Source organism: Suncus etruscus, chromosome 11, assembly GCF_024139225.1.
Source record: "Suncus etruscus isolate mSunEtr1 chromosome 11, mSunEtr1.pri.cur, whole genome shotgun sequence".
Taxonomy (NCBI): Eukaryota; Metazoa; Chordata; class Mammalia; order Eulipotyphla; family Soricidae; genus Suncus; species Suncus etruscus.
Genome location: NC_064858.1, coordinates 87,505,051 through 87,520,850, shown reverse-complemented (window position 1 = coordinate 87,520,850; position 15,800 = coordinate 87,505,051). Strand labels below are relative to the sequence as shown.

Below are 15,800 nucleotides of genomic sequence, written 5' to 3'. Positions count from 1 at the left end.
AGGAAAGGAAAGGAAAGGAAAGGAAAGGAAAGGAAAGGAAAGAAAAGGAAAGGGAAAAGGAAAAAGAAAAGGAAAGGGAAAAGGAAAAAGAAAAGGAAAGGAAAGGAAAGGAAAGGAAAGGGAAAAGGAAAAGGAAAAGGAAAGGGAAAAGGAACAGGAAAAGAAAAAGGGAAGGAAGGAAGGAAGAAAGAAAAAGAAAGAAAGAAAGAAAGAAAGAAAGAAAGAAAGAAAGAAAGAAAGAAAGAAAGAAAGAAGGAAAGAAAGAAAAAGAAGAAAGAAAGAAAAAAGAAAGAAAGAAAGAAAGAAAGAAGAAAGAAAGAAAGAAAGAAAGAAAGAGAAGAGAAAGAAAGAAAGAAAGAAAGAAAAGAAAGAAGAGAAAGAAAGAAAGAAAAAGGAAAAAGAAAGAAAGAAAAAAAGAAAGAAAGAAAGAAAGAAAGAAAGAAGAAAGAAAGGAAAGAAAAGAAGAAAGAAAGAGAAAGGAAAGAAAGAAAGAAAGGAGGAAGAGAAGGAAAGAAAGAAAGAAGAAAGAAGAAAGAAAGAAAGAAAAGAAAGAAAGAAAGAAAGAAAGAAAGAAAGAAAGAAAAGAAAAAGGAAAGAAAAGAAGAAAGAAAGAGAAAGAAAAGAAAGAAGAAAGAAGAAGAAGAAAGAAAGAAAGAAAGAAAGAAAGAAAGAAAGAAAGAAAGAAAAGAAAGAAAAGAAAGAAAAAGAAAGAAAGAAAGAAAGAAAGAAAGAAAGAAAGAAAGAGAAGAAAGAAGAGAAAGAAAGAAAGAAAGAAAAAAGAAAGAAAAGAAAGAAAGAAAAGAAAGAAAGAAAGAAAAAGAAAGAAAGAAGAAGAAAGAAGAAAAAAGAAAGAAAGAAAGAAAGAGAAAAGAAGAAAAGAAAGAAAAGAAAGAAAAAGAAAGAAAGAAAGAAAGAAAGAAAGAAAGAAAAAAGAAAGAAAAAAAAAAGAGAAAAAGAAGAAAGAAAGAAAGAAAGAAAGAAAAAAGAAAGAAAGAAAGAAAGAAAGAAAAGAAATGAAAGAAAAGAAAGAAAGAAAGAAAGAAAGAAAGAAAGAAAGAAAGAAAGAAAGAAAAAGAAACAAACCAAAAGAACCTGAAAAGACCACCCAGAGTCGAAAGCTAAAACAGGAGATAGTACAGGTTGCTGGGAGCTTTCCTTGCATACGTCCAATCCTAGCCCTCCCAAAAGTAATACCTGAACACTGAGCCAGGAGTAACCCTGAATACCACAAGGTGTGAAGTTCCTCCCTCCCACCCCATACTCCCCAATAAAAGAATTCAAGGCTTTCTCTGTAACAATGCCCAGACTCTTTTACGTCTACAGAAAACTCAGCCAAAGTAATTTAGAAAAATTGTATATAACCTTCTCCCAAAAGGCTTTCCCTGCTTTTTTTTCCACTCTTGTAAAATCTGTGCTCTCTTGAACACATTAATTTCCTCTCTCCTTTTCTTTCCCCTTACTTCTCTTTAAGTTTATTTAAATAAAACTATTTTGCTTCATTAAAGAAACAAGAAAAAAAAAATACCAGAAGCCTATAGAGTGGTTCAGTGAATTAAGTATCTGCCTTGCAAGCAGAGAACCATGGACTTACTCTCTGTGCTACCTGAAGAAATCTGTGTCCGGGACAACAGTGCCCCACTGGAGTAAATAATCTCTCACTCACAGCCAGGATGTGCAAACCCCAGCAAGAAGCACAACTGAAAAAGTGTGAGTGTAACAACTTCGGCCATGAGTTCACCCCCAAGTACATGAATGTGAGTACCACAGTGACGTCCACTAAGGACAACAATCAAAATAAAATAACTGTGACTTACAGTGAGCTGAATGTTCAAGCACACGACCAAGTCTATATGACACCACATCACCACAACAACAGCCACAAAGGGAACAAAAGGGAGAACAGTTTTTTCATTATTTTTTAAAAAGCTCAAGTACATTTCAGCCAATCCTAAGGGATTCAATCAGTGACTACCTGACATTACCAAGAGATGAGGAAAGTAGACTGAAAGCATTCAATGACCTGTGGTGAAATCAGTCGGTGATAAGGGGGTGAGGTAACATTGTATCCTTAAAATATTAAATATTTATATTTTTATAAATAAATGTTAGCTTCAAAAAATCTTTATAAAAGTTGCTACTGCATTAAACAGACTATAATTACATCTTGGAGATTTGGTTCCTGACCACTGCAATAAAGCAAGTCAGATGAATTCTTTGGTTTCTCAATGCATATAAAAAGTAGTGCTTACACAACACTATAGAGGTAGACTTTATGCTTTTTTAAAAAAGCAATGCACATGGTTGCTTTTAAAAATACACTAGGCCATGGGACAGGAGAGATAGTAAAGCAGGTAGAGCACTTGTTTTACACATGGCTGATCCAAGTTCAATCTCTGAAATCTTATTTGGTCCCAGGTGCACTGCCAGAAGTTATCCCTGAACATAAAGTCAGGTGCAAACACTGCTAAATATATCCATCATGCAAAAGAAGAAACTTTAGGTCAGTGAGATAGTACAAGGGTTAATGTGTTGCCTTTGATCAATCCCTGGCACTACATATGATTCCCTAAGCAGCTGAGAGTCAGGAGTAATTTCTAAGCACAGTTAGGTGTGACTCCCAAACAAATAGACAAATAAAATATTTTATTGTCCGGTGGTCTGGACAATTCAGTTTACAGGTGAAATAACTATGAATATACTATGTATATCAAAACCATGAGTGTTAATATTTGACCCAACCTATGGGCCAGAAAGATAGCATGGAAGTAAGGCGTTTGCCTTGCATGCAGAAGGTCAGTAGTTCAAATCTCGGCATCTTTTGTTTGTTTTTGTTTTTGTTTTTGGGCCACACCCGGCGGTGCTCAGGGGTCACTCCTGGCTGTCTGCTCAGAAACAGCTCCTGGCAGGCACGGGGGACCATATGGGACACCGGGATTCGAACCAACCACCTTTGGTCCTGGATCGGCTACTTACAAGGCAAACGCTGCTGTGCTATCTCTCCGGGCCCAAATCTCGGCATCTTGTATGGTCCCCTGAGCCTGCCAGAAGCCATTTCTGAGCATAGAGCCAGGAGTAACCCCTGAGCATTGCTGGGTGTGACCCCCCCCAAAAAAAAAAAAAACTTTGACCCAAGCTATAAACAAGTATGTTTTTAAATTAATTAGTTTGTTAAGGAGGTGGGGTCATGGAGGGAAAGAGCCCTGGAACATGATGTAGAGGAACTCGTGATGGATTTGATATTGGAACATCATTGCCCAAAACTCCATTATTAAATCACAGAGTGCCTAAATTAGTTGTAATCAGTTACACATTTTGTAAATCACAGCACCAAAGCAAAATTACTTGTTTCTTGCAAACTTTGTACCTCTTTTGTGAAGGCGGCTGCTGAGAAGACACAGGCACTCCCCAAGACCAAAAATAAGCCCAAAGAAAGGATCAAGACTAAAAACAGGCATAATATTAATGTAAAGGTGGTGGGGTGGGCAGCTCTGTGGTACAGTTTAAGATTAAGAGACTCAGACCACTTAGGAACCTAATGAAAAACTACTGTGAATGGCAGGGATTTTGATGAGGCAGATCAGATTCCAATTTGAAGGATAGACAAGCCATGAAACAGACACACGTGTTCAATTGAAATGTAAAATGGAGATGCACCTGATGTGCTTCAGCAGCAGATGAAACGTGTCTGCTAAACAGGGAATCTGACAACTACTTTAGTGTCTACTAAAAGGGAACCTATTACAGCTACTTTAGTCCAGAACTCAGTTCCTCGAGACCAAAAGGACATTCTCAAATAGAAAACTGCATTTGAGTTTCACCACATCCTGACTGCTACTGTATAGACTCTTTACTCATTCATTTTCCTTTAATGAACATAAAGCTTCTGTTCCTAGCTGGGGTGACAGTACAGTGGATAGGGAATTTCCCTTGCACCCTAATGACCAGGTTTCAGTTCCTGGCATCCCATATCAGGACTAATTCCTGCATGCATATCTAAGAGTAAAGCAAGGAAAGCCTCTTTAACAAATGGTACTGAAAAAAAAATGGTCAACTACATGCAAAAATAAAATGAACTCAGACTTCTCCTTTATATACTGCACAAAGGTCAAATCAAAATGTCTTAAAGACCTTGATATAAGGCCTGAAAGCACAAGGTACATAGAGGAAAACATAGGCAGAACACTCCATGACATTGAAGCTAAAGCCATCTTCAAGGATAAAACAAAATGAAAAGCAAATGAAGGTAAAGATAAGCAAATAGGACTATATTAAACTGAGAAACTTCGGCACTTCAAAGGAAATAGTGACTAGGAGACAAAGGCCACTCACAGAATGGGAGAAACTATTTATTCCATATGCATCAGATAATGGGTTACAATATACACAGGCACTGATTGAACTTTGCAGGGGGAGGGACATCTAATCCCATCAAAAAGTGGGGAAAAGAAAAAAATAGGCACTTCCTCAAAGAGGAAATAAAGATGGTCAAAAGGCACATGAAAAATAATGCTCCACATCACTAATCATCAGGAAGATGCAAATCAAACAACAATAAAATACCATCTTGCACCACAGAGATTAGCACACATCACCAAAATAAATAAATAAATAAATAAATAAATAAATAAATAAATAAATAAAAATAAGAACAACCAGTGCTGGTATGGATGCAGGAGGAAAAGGGACTCTCTTAAACTTCTGGTAGGAATACAGACTGTTTCAGCCCTTTTAGAAAACTATATGAACATTCCTCAATAGGCTAGAAATTGAGCTTCCATATGATCCAGGAATACCACTTTGAGGAATATACTCCAGGAACACAAAACACAATACAAAAAAATGACCTTTGCAATCCTATGTTCATTGCAGCACTATTTACAATAGCCAGAATCTGGAAACAACCCAGGTGCTTGACAACAGAAGAATGGCTTAAGAAACTGTGGTACAACTACACAATGGAATACTATGCAGCCATTAGGAAAAAATAAAGTCATGAAATATGCTTATAAATAGATGGACATGGAACCTATTGTGCTAAGTGAAATGAGTCAGAGGAAAAAGGATAGACATAGAATAACTGCACTTATTTTTGGGAAATAAGAAAAACAAGAGATAGTATGGTAACAATATCCAGAGATAATAGAATTAAAGATCAGGAGGTCCAGCTCAGGGTAGGAAGCTCACCACAAAGAGCCAAGAGTGCATTTAGAGTGGAGAAGTATCTACTGGGGCAATGATAGTTGAAACTGATTACTCTAGACAAGAACTTGATACTGAAAGGAGAGTGACATGCAAGGCACCCCCACCCCCATTAACAATAGTGCAGACCACAGTATCAGGAGAGAGAGAGAGAGAGAAGCAAATTACCTGCCCTAAAGACAGATGAGGGTTAGGGAGTAGAAGGGAAATGGGAGACATGGATGGCAGAAAGGAAGCACTAGTGAAGGATGGTGTACATTGTATGTCTGAAAAGTGTAAACAATTTTGTAAGCATTTTGCTTAAATAAATCAATTAATAAAAATAAATAAATGTATAAATTTTAAAAAATCTTGGGCATAGGATACAAGAGCCCCCCACTGAGTGGGAGAAACTATTCACCCAATACCCATCAGATAAGGGGCTAATTTCCAAAATATACAAGGCACTGACAGAGCTTTACAAGAAAAAAACATCTAATCCCATCAAAAATGGGGAGAAGAAATGGACAGACACTTTGACAAAGAAGAAATACATATGGCCAAAAGACACATGAAAAAATGCTCCACATCACTAATCGTCAGGGAGATGCAAATCAAAACAACTATGAGGTACCACCTCACACCCCAGAGATTGGCACACATCACAAAAAATGAGAACAAGCAGTGTTGGCAGGGATGTGGAGAGAAAGGAACTCTTATCCACTGCTGGTGGGAATGCCGTCTAGTTTAACCTTTATGGAAAGCAATATGGAGATTCCTCCAAAAACTGGAAATCGAGCTCCCATACGACCCAGCTATACCACTCCTAGAAATATACCCTAGGAACACAAAAATACAATACAAAAACCCCTTCCTTACACCTATATTCATTGCAGCACTATTTACCATAGCAAGACTCTGGAAACAGCCAAGATACCCTTCAACAGACGAATGGCTAAAGAAACTGTGGTACATATACACAATGGAATATTATGCAGCTGTCAGGAGAGATGAAGTCATAAAATTTTCCTATACATGGATGTACATGGAATCTATTATGCTGAGTGAAATAAGTCAGAGAGAGAGAGAGAGAGAGAGAGAGAGAGAGAGAAAGACGCAGAATGGTCTCACTCATCTATGGGTTTTAAGAAAAATGAAAGACATTCTTGCAATAATAACTTTCAGACACAAAAGAGAAAAGAGCTGGAAGTTACAGCTCACCTCAAGAAGCTCACCACAAACAGGGATGAATTTAGTTATAGAAATAACTATGTTTTGAACTATTCCTAATAATGAGAATGTACGAGGGAAACAGAAAGCCTATCTAGAGTACAGGCGGGGCTTGGGTGGGGAGGAGGGAGATTTGGGACACTGGTGATGGGAATGTTGCACTGGTGATGGGTGGTGTTCTTTACATGACTGAAACCCAAACACAATCATGTGTGTAATAATGGTGTTTAAATAAAAAAAAATCTGGGCATCACTGGTGTGGCCCATAAACAAAATATTCTTCAAAAGGACCAAAGAAATAGTGGAGATTAGGACATTCGTCTTGTATTCTGCTAACAAAGTTCAATACATAGCACTCTATATGCTCTCCTAAACCCAACCAGAAGCCTTGATCACCACTGAATTTGGACCCAAAAGAAACAGAAAAGTTACTGGTTTATGTGCATATACACAGCAATATTGTTAAAGTTGTTTTTAACTAAATAATTAGTGGTGTGTTTTGATGGATATAAAATGGAGATAGGAGAAATTCTTGGGTTTTTGAAAATAATCTCTTTTTTCTATTAGTGGCAAGCTCATTTAGTTCTTACCTTTATATTCTAGTAAATTGTTTTGCTCTTAATGTTTGACCAAAAAAAAGTAACATACATTTTTTCAGACCTTGTTTGACTGAAATATCTTAATATTTTCTATTTATTATCATAAAACCAAAGCCAACTTTATAACATTCTTATACATAATCATTATAGGTAGGGCAATATGTCTTTAAGTAGAGATAAATTTCTCTAAAAGAAATTAATTCTAGGTTTAATACAGTCAAGCATTTGTTTAAATAAACTTTTTTTCTGCCTCAAATTAGAATTTTTTAATGTAATTGCTTTGTTTAAGCACCATGTTTAAAAAAATGTTCATAGTTGGGTTTCAGTTATAGAATGTATACCACCCTTCACCAGTGCAACTTTCCCATCACCAATGTCACCCATAAAGTTCTTGTTAAGAAAAAAAAGGAAGGGGGTTGGAGCAGTGGCACAAAGCAATAAGGTGTCTGCCTTGCCGGTGCTAGCCTAGTAAAGACCACAATTCGATCCTTCTGTGTCTATATGGGGACCAATTTCTGAATGCATAGCCAGTTGTAACCCCAGAGCATCACTGGATGTGGCCCAAAGAAACCAAAAAAAAAAAAATTACAAAGAAAAAAAAAAAACAAAACAAAACTTTTTGATTTGTATTTGTTTTTTTTTTTTGTTTTGGGGCACTTTGCAGTGTTTAGGGTTTACACCTGACTCTACACTCACAAATCACTTCTGTGAGTGCTTGGGGAACCATATAGGATACTGGGGATCAAATTCAGGTCAGCCACATACAAGGCAAATGCTCTAACCACTGTACTGTCTCTTCAGTTGCCCCAAAAATAAAATACTTATCTGTAAGTTAATACAAGGGTTTAGGCACTTCCCTTGCACTTGGTCAACCTTGGTTCTACTTCTGACAGTCTATGTTTCCCAGAACACCACCAGAAGAAAACCCTGAGCACAGAACCAGCAATCAACTCAATACCACAGTATGGTATTAAGCATTTAATTTAATTTAATTTAATTTAATTAATTTAATTAAGCAGTTAATTTAAAAAGGAAAAGAAAAACACCTTAATAGTTAAAAACTGTTAACTTACCTTATCTTGCACATTATATAAAAGTCAGTTCAAAGTGGGCAAAAGACCTCAATATCAAACCTCAATCCATCAGTTATATTGAGGAAAATAAAAGCTGACACCTTCATAGAAATAAGTCTAGTAGTGGCATCTTCAATGACTCAATGTCTTGGCCAAGCAAACAGAAGCAAAAATAAGCAAAAGAGTATACATCAAATTAAGAAGTCTGAGCTCCACAATTTAAAGATAACTAAAATAAAGACACCCCACAGACTGGGAGAAAATATTAACCCACCACTCGTCTCACAAGAGATTAATATACAAGATACATAGAACACTTGTAAAACATAACAACAAAAAATATAGAAATCCCCTCAACAAGGAAGTAGAAGAGATGAAAAAAATACTTTCTTAAAGAAGACTTATTTTTGACCAACAGTGAAAAAAAGTTTTGCATCATTTATTATCAGGGAAATGCAAATCAAAACAGCAATGATATATCACTTCACATTAGCATGTTGGCACACATAATAAAAGGCACAAAAACAACCTGTGTTAGAGTGGATGTTGGGGAAAAGGAAGCCTCATACACTGTTAGTGGGAAAGTCAACTGGTTTTCACATTTTTGGAAAATAATAGGACTGCTTCTCCAAAACCTAAGAATTGAAGTGCCCGAGAAATAGTACAACAGGTACTATTGTTCTATTGGGCTTGCACATAGCCAACCACTTTTGATCTGGTACAAAGCCAGGAATAAGACCTAGTCACTGCCACGTGTAGCCCAAAAAAAGAAAAGAAAAAAGCAAAGAAAATTTAAAAACTAAGAATTGAGCTTCCATATGACTGAGCAATTTTACTTTTCAGCAGCTAAACCAATGACCCAAAAAGACCTATTTCAAAAAAACAATGTGCCCATTTATCACAGACATTGTGTTCATTGGAGCATTATTACAGTTAGCCAAGGTCTAGAAAGCTGAAGTGTCCAACAGATAACTTAGTAAAGAAAGTATGGTACACATACAATGGAATATCACTCAGCTATAAGAAAGGATGAATTCTTGCAGCTTGCCACTACATGGATGAAACTATGGAAGATAGTGCTATGTGAAGTCAGTCAGAAAAGAAGGCAGGTAAAATATTATTTCTCATACATGAAATATAAAGAAACAGTAAAGAAGAAATAACTTAAGGTAGCAGAACTGTGGTCTTAATCTACAGATGAGAGATTATAAGAAAAATAAAAGACAGTATTGTAATAATAACCAGAGACAATATAGATGAGGGCTGGGAAGAACAGTTTATGATCTGAATAGAGTTGAGTAGAAGAGTCTACCATGACAATAATAGAACTGATCACTCAGGACAAGAACTGGGTGCTGAAAGTGATACATATGGCACCCCATCATTAACAATAGTGCAAACCACAGTGTCAGAAAGGAAAGAGAAAAGGAAGCAAAATGCCTGTCCCAGAGACAGGCAGGAGGTGGGGGGTAAGAAGGGAAGGAACATTGGTGGCAGGAAAGTTGAACTAGTAAAGGGTGGTGTCTATTCTATGACTGAAACCCAACTATGAACATTTCTGTAATCATGGTACTTAAAGTAGTTATCATAATAAAAAAGTAAAGCCAACCTCTTAAAATTTTAAAATAAAAATATCGTAATAATCTATATACAGTCACACACTAACCAGGCTGCTTCCAGCCTCTAAATGGGCACAGGGGAGATTCAAGGTCATGAGCAGTCTTCACATCCACTACCTATTGTCTGGCCAAGAGTTTCTCAGGTGATTCATACTCACTCTCCTTACCCAGTCTTCTCTCCTTCCCTCCAGTTGTCAGAACTTTATGTTTTAACTTCTCCAGCCCACTTTTTGCCTCCTCTTGGTTCTTCATAGGTATGTCCCCCAGTAAATCTCTTGTCACATAGTTCCATCTAAATATTTATTTCTCAGCTGACTTGAACTGACTCATGGGACTTCCAGGAACAAACAACTCCCAGAAGAAGGCTACAAAACTAACCCATTAAAGGAACTATAGTTGCTACATGCTGAAGTTGAGAAGTTGGGTGATCTTCCCTTAACCACTATACTGAGGAATATAACACCTCTGGTGCTATATAAGCCACCATCTGCTCTCACTCAACACCCAAAGTTTGAAAAATTGACACCAAGGTCTCTACTATAGCTGCCATGAGAAAATACCATGAGAAAATTCCACCAACCATGGAACCATGCTTACCAGAAAGAAACTAATAGAAAGAGCTTATATTTAGCCTCTTCCTCATTGGTTCATACATTGCCTCTTGGTGATCCATGGTCAGTACTCAGTCTCTATTAAAGCTCATCTCTAATCATGAGAATGTACTTTATTAAATGAAAAACAGAGTGTTGACCAAAAATTTAAAGCTTTGGCCACAGACATATTCGGAAATATTAAGGTGATACGGGTCATATTATGTTTATTTTCTAATTTATTTTAAAAATTTTATAGAAATAGTATATTCTGAAAACTAAGAATTTATCAATTATATAGAATTAAATTTATCTTCTAAATTATGCCTTGTCATTTCTTCTTTATGTTTTTAATCAGCTATTTTTATCCAACAGTTGAATTTTAGTCTTTTTTTATTGTGCATTACCTCTTGCTTTAAAATTCCACCTCTCAGAACATAAAGATATTCTCCAATACTTCTAAAAGTTCGAAACTTTATAACCTTAATCTTTTCAAAATTGTTTTATATGTGAATCCACTTTTCACATAAACTTTCCATCTTCTCAATGCCTTCTGAATGCTCCTTTTCATCACTTATCTGAAGTATTCCATTTCTTTGATAATTTTCCACACACAGAAGGTCTGTCTTTGATTTCTATTCCATTTCATTTACTGACTTTTCTATGCATCCCACAATGCCACATTTGCTAAGTACTATGTGCTACACTTTAAATCCTGTGATAAGACCCAACTTTCAACCTCACCATTTTGAGGTTAGTCAGAAATATATTGACCATTTGGGGCTCTTATGGTTTTGTTTTGTTCTGTTGTTATTTTTAGTAATTTTAAATTTTTTACATTTAATTAAATTTAAATTAATTAAATTAAAATTAAATTTAAAATTAAAATTAAAAAAGTTTAAATTTTTAGTAATACTTTCAAGTTTAAAAGAAATCTTTATAATTTTTCCTATAATGTTATTAAATAACTGGTAGATGTACTAAACTGGCTAAAAATAAGTTACAGAAAACATTGTTTATTATTTTCTCATATTTTCACATCATTTGGGATTATGTTAGCTTTCATTTCAAATAATTTCTATCTATGCCTTCTATTTTACTCCTTTTTTGATCACTCTTCTCAGAAGTTTCTCTATTTCCATTTTATTTGTCATTCAGAAATACTTTTTGTCTCATGCTATTTCCTAAGACACTTTTGCTTTTTTTTTTTTTTTGTAACACAGCTTTCTTAATTATTTTTTGGGGGCTTAATAAATCTTTATTAGGTTCAGGTTCCAAACAAGGTAGAAAGAGAAAGCATGGCCAAGAAAAACTTAGGTCGGGGGGCAAAGTGGGAACACCAGGCTTGGCTAGCTGGGTCACTGCTAAAGACCAAATGGTAGCTCTGGGTTGGGAGGGGTCTGGATAGGGGGGGCAGGCCAGTCTACAAGGAGTGGATGGTTATCGGTGGATGGTGTAACGTACATAGGGGACCTCGACATCCTCGCCGGTCTCATCGTTGCAGCACAGCTCAAGCACCAGCGCCCTCACATGGCGCCCCAACTTTCGCTTTGACACACGGCTCATGATCTCTGTCACTGACTGATCCAACCGTTCCTTGAGCTTTGCAGCTGGCATGAAGAAAGAGTAGAGCATAGATACCCCCTGGGACAGCATGGTGATCTCCAACTTATGCTCTGTCTTAAAGTAGTCAAGGAACTGTCTGAGGGTCATCTCTTCACCATTAGGCTGTAGCCCCTGTACCTCAAAGCGATCCCACAATGTCCATTCTTGGTTATAGAACTGGTGACGAGGTGCAGCAAGGGGTTCAGAGAATCCAAAAAATGGAAGGGCTAAATTGAGAAAACCATTCTTATAGGAGACGAGCTGTCGGTGCCCCTGTACCACTTTGTACAACTCCAGACATACAAGGCCAACCACAGCTGCTGTGGTGGTGGCAATGGCTGGAATGATCTTCCCAGCAATTAATTTGCTCTTGTGCCTGTCTGCAGGGGGAATGTCATAGTTCTCAGCCCGGAGGTTAGATGCAGCCACAATAAAATCCATATGGAAATTGCTATCATCATCCTTCTCAAAATCGATGGGGTACATCTTGAATCCAGGCAGCTTTTCTGGGCTGGTCAGTGTAGCCTTGAGTTCCTCTAGATGACTGTCGTCAACAGAGGCATTGGCACTTTGCAGCTCTTGGTCTGAGACATGGATCTTGAGGCCAGACTTGGGGGTGAACTCTGGAATCTGCACAGTCTGGAGGAGGATGGCCACAGCAGCACGGTCCTGAGAGCCTGCCAGCCCATAGGTCTGGGCAAAGAGATTGGCAGCAGCCATCACATAGTCCAGATGCAGTGGATTGCTGACATCAAAGGTAAGTGGGTGTGGACAGCGTTTGGGCCCAGACCAGAAAGGGGCTCCAGAACTTGTGAGCTGGTAAGGAGGGAAGTTGTGCAACAGCTGTTGGATGTTGTGAGAGTACTGGGTGTGCCAGTGGTGGCAGGCCCAGATGACACAATCAGCCCAAGACTGTGGCCGCTGCAGCAGCAGGCTGCGTTGCAGTGCCTCCAGCACCTCCAGAGGTTGGGTGCCTGTCAAACGCAGTGTTCTCTCCAAAAACTTGGGGTCTGTGAGATACTGGTTTACATTTTCTGCAGGCTGCTTGAAGAGGCCTTCAAACTCATCCCGAGCCCACTGCAGGGTGTGTTCGATGGCATTTGGGAAGTTCTTCAGGGTGCAGATGGGGATGGACTTTTCAGGTGGGTCCTGGCTAGAGCTGTATGACTCTGTCAGGAAGGGGATCACCACCTGTACATTGCCCTTGGTGCCCAGAGTGCCTGACTCTAGTAGTGGCTTACGATAGTACACACAGCGGCGATCCATGTACATCCGGGCATCCACATTGTCCAAGGCATTAGTCACTCCATCCAGGTTTTGGAAGAAATCATCATCATAGATCTGCTCTGTATCAGGGCCCACACGGTTCTGGTGGCTTGTCACTCGAATGTGGGGGTTCATCTGTTGCACAGCAGCCACAGCTATATCAGACTTTAACTTCGTAACATCCCAGGGACGGAACAGAAATTGTCTATTCAGATTTGACTTCTCGATGGTGTCCATGTCTGTGACAATAATTTCACCGCCCTCCCCACAGCCCAACCCAATCATGGCAAAATTCTTGAGCAGCTCACAGCCAATGGCTCCTGCACCGACCAAAAAGTACTTCTGCTTGCTTAACTTTTCTTGAAGGTCTGAGCCAAAGACAGCTACCTGTCCATCATAACGGTTCTGGCGTGGGAGACACTTTTCCTCTGTGAGGGCCGCTTTATCTTCAGGAAGACACTCAAGGGCATCAAAATATAGCCACTGCATGATGGGCATAAACTTCCCGGAGCAGGCCTTCATGACCTCCTGGGCAGCCAAGCCCCCTATGAAAGCATTTATGGGGGCTAGATCCCCAGCAGCCACATAGGACAACTGCCGGATAAGATCTTCATCCAGGCTATTTTGGTGTACTCCTAGAGTGGCTCGAGCATTCACCGCCTGTGCCAGGGCCACAAGCTGAGTGGCATCCTGCTCATTGCGAGGTCGAGGTAGCCGGCCATGCTGAGCACAGAAGTAGTGTAAGGCCTGGAAGCCAATGTGCAGCTGCACAGGGCGACAGCACTTAGCAAAATCTGTCATCACAAAATCAGGTTCTGCCAGTGAGGCCAGCAAAGACTTAAAGCTGATCTTCTTGGGTACTTTGACCTGACTGACAATGCCTCCGCGGATATAGTCAGAGAAGTTAGAAGTGTCACAGATGCTAAACGTATAGGGACCCAAAACTTTAATTTCCATGGGCGGACTTCCGTTAAGCTCGATCATGCCCTGTACTTCTGAAAAGGAGACCAAGTCACCACTTTCAAACCCATGTCGGGCTTCATCCAGGCAGGTAACCACACCAGGGCTCTCCTTGGTAACCATAGAAACCATGGCACTGAGAGGCTGCTCTCCGTTGACATCTGTGAGGATCATTTCCTCTCCAAAGTCACAGAAGAGCTGTCCAAATAGGCCCCTGGTGTCTGCCACCACCAGCTTGAGGCCTCGGCTATGACAGAACTCCCCAATTCGTAGCTGATTCTCCAGAGGGGTATTGGTGAGGACCACAACCTGAAAATTACTAAGGAAGTCCTCCACCAAGGGCCCAGTGTAGGCACTGACAGGTACATAACTGTTGAGTTCAGCAAGGCGGGGCTGGGAGACCTCAGCACGGTTTTTACCAATGTCCTCCTCCCGTAGGTAGAACTGAGAGGAGAGGTCAGCCCACTGAGCGACGCCTTGGTCGTGTAGGGTGACTGCCTTGACCCCACCAAGGATGAGGTTCTTGGCGATCTCCACACCTAGGCCCCGCAAGCCTGAGACCAGTACGCTGGATGTCTGCAGCCTTTTCATGGCCTCATGGCCCAACACATACAGTTGCCGGGAGTAGAGACCTTCATCTATGTCGGCTTCACTGCCGTTCCTCGCCATTCCGTTGGTTGGTACTGAAGATACTTCGGACAACACAGAATGGGCAGGGGAGCAGTTAGAACCCGGCTTTGGATCAGGCCCGGACATGCAACGTATTTTAGACAGCGACGAGCTGGGCGGGGCGGAAGCTTCGCCTTCCTACTGGAGAAGAGCCGAAGCTTCCAGACTCGGAAGACCAAACCACCACGGTCAGCTTTCTTAATTTTTGTCTCTTTTTTGCTGAAGAACTTCGTTTTGCTAGTCTTTCCTTAAAGTCCTAAGTTAAATACCTAGCTCTTTCATTTTCAGCCTTCCTTCATTTTTTATTTATTTGATTTTTATTAGTGATTTTTCTTTTTATTAATATCTTTATTTAAACACCTTGATTACAAATATGATTGTAGTTGGATGTAGTCATGCATTTTTAATGCATATGTGGCTTATACACTCTCAAGGTATTATTTTCTCTTCAACTTACGATATTTGTTACTTGTATACTAATGTCTGGTGTTTAAATATTATTTCTTGCTTAATCCATCATTTTTGAAGTTTCAAGATTTCCTAAGACTGTAGTATTCTACAAATAGCCCTGAGACTAAATTTTTGTTTGGGTTTAGTTTACTTTTAGGCCATACCTGGCAGTGCTAAGGACTTATTCCTGGCTCTGAACACTTAAGTCGCTCTTAGTAGGGTTTAGGGGTTAATCCCTTGCCAGACACATACAAAAAAAAAGCATCTGATCTGACCCAATGGACTATATCTCTGGCCCCTGGACTAAGATTTTTTTTCATTGTTAAAATCTTATATATACTTCTATTTTTTTATCTAATTTATTAAGTAGTGAACAAGGTAGTTTAAATTACTCCTAAGTTACCAGTTATGTCTGGCAGCTCATCTATTGAAATTCCCACCAGTTGTCTTGCAAATATTTTCAATTTTTATTTTATATAATTTAAAGTATGGTGTTAGTATATATCAATTTAGAATTTTCATATCTCAGGATCAGAGAGATAGCACAGCAGTAGGGCACTT

General features: G+C 39.1%; 1 protein-coding gene across 1 annotated transcript in view; it reads right to left on the bottom strand.

The window, feature by feature from the left end:
• Positions 1 to 11,616: 11,616 nt before the first annotated feature.
• Positions 11,617 to 15,800, bottom strand: part of LOC126022167 (ubiquitin-like modifier-activating enzyme 1) — a 101,056-nt gene continuing 96,872 nt past the window's right edge. The window contains 2 exon segments of the mRNA XM_049783013.1: positions 11,617 to 14,904; positions 14,906 to 15,036. Coding sequence (XP_049638970.1) covers positions 11,730 to 14,904; positions 14,906 to 15,036 — 3,306 coding nt within the window. The 3' untranslated portion in view covers positions 11,617 to 11,729.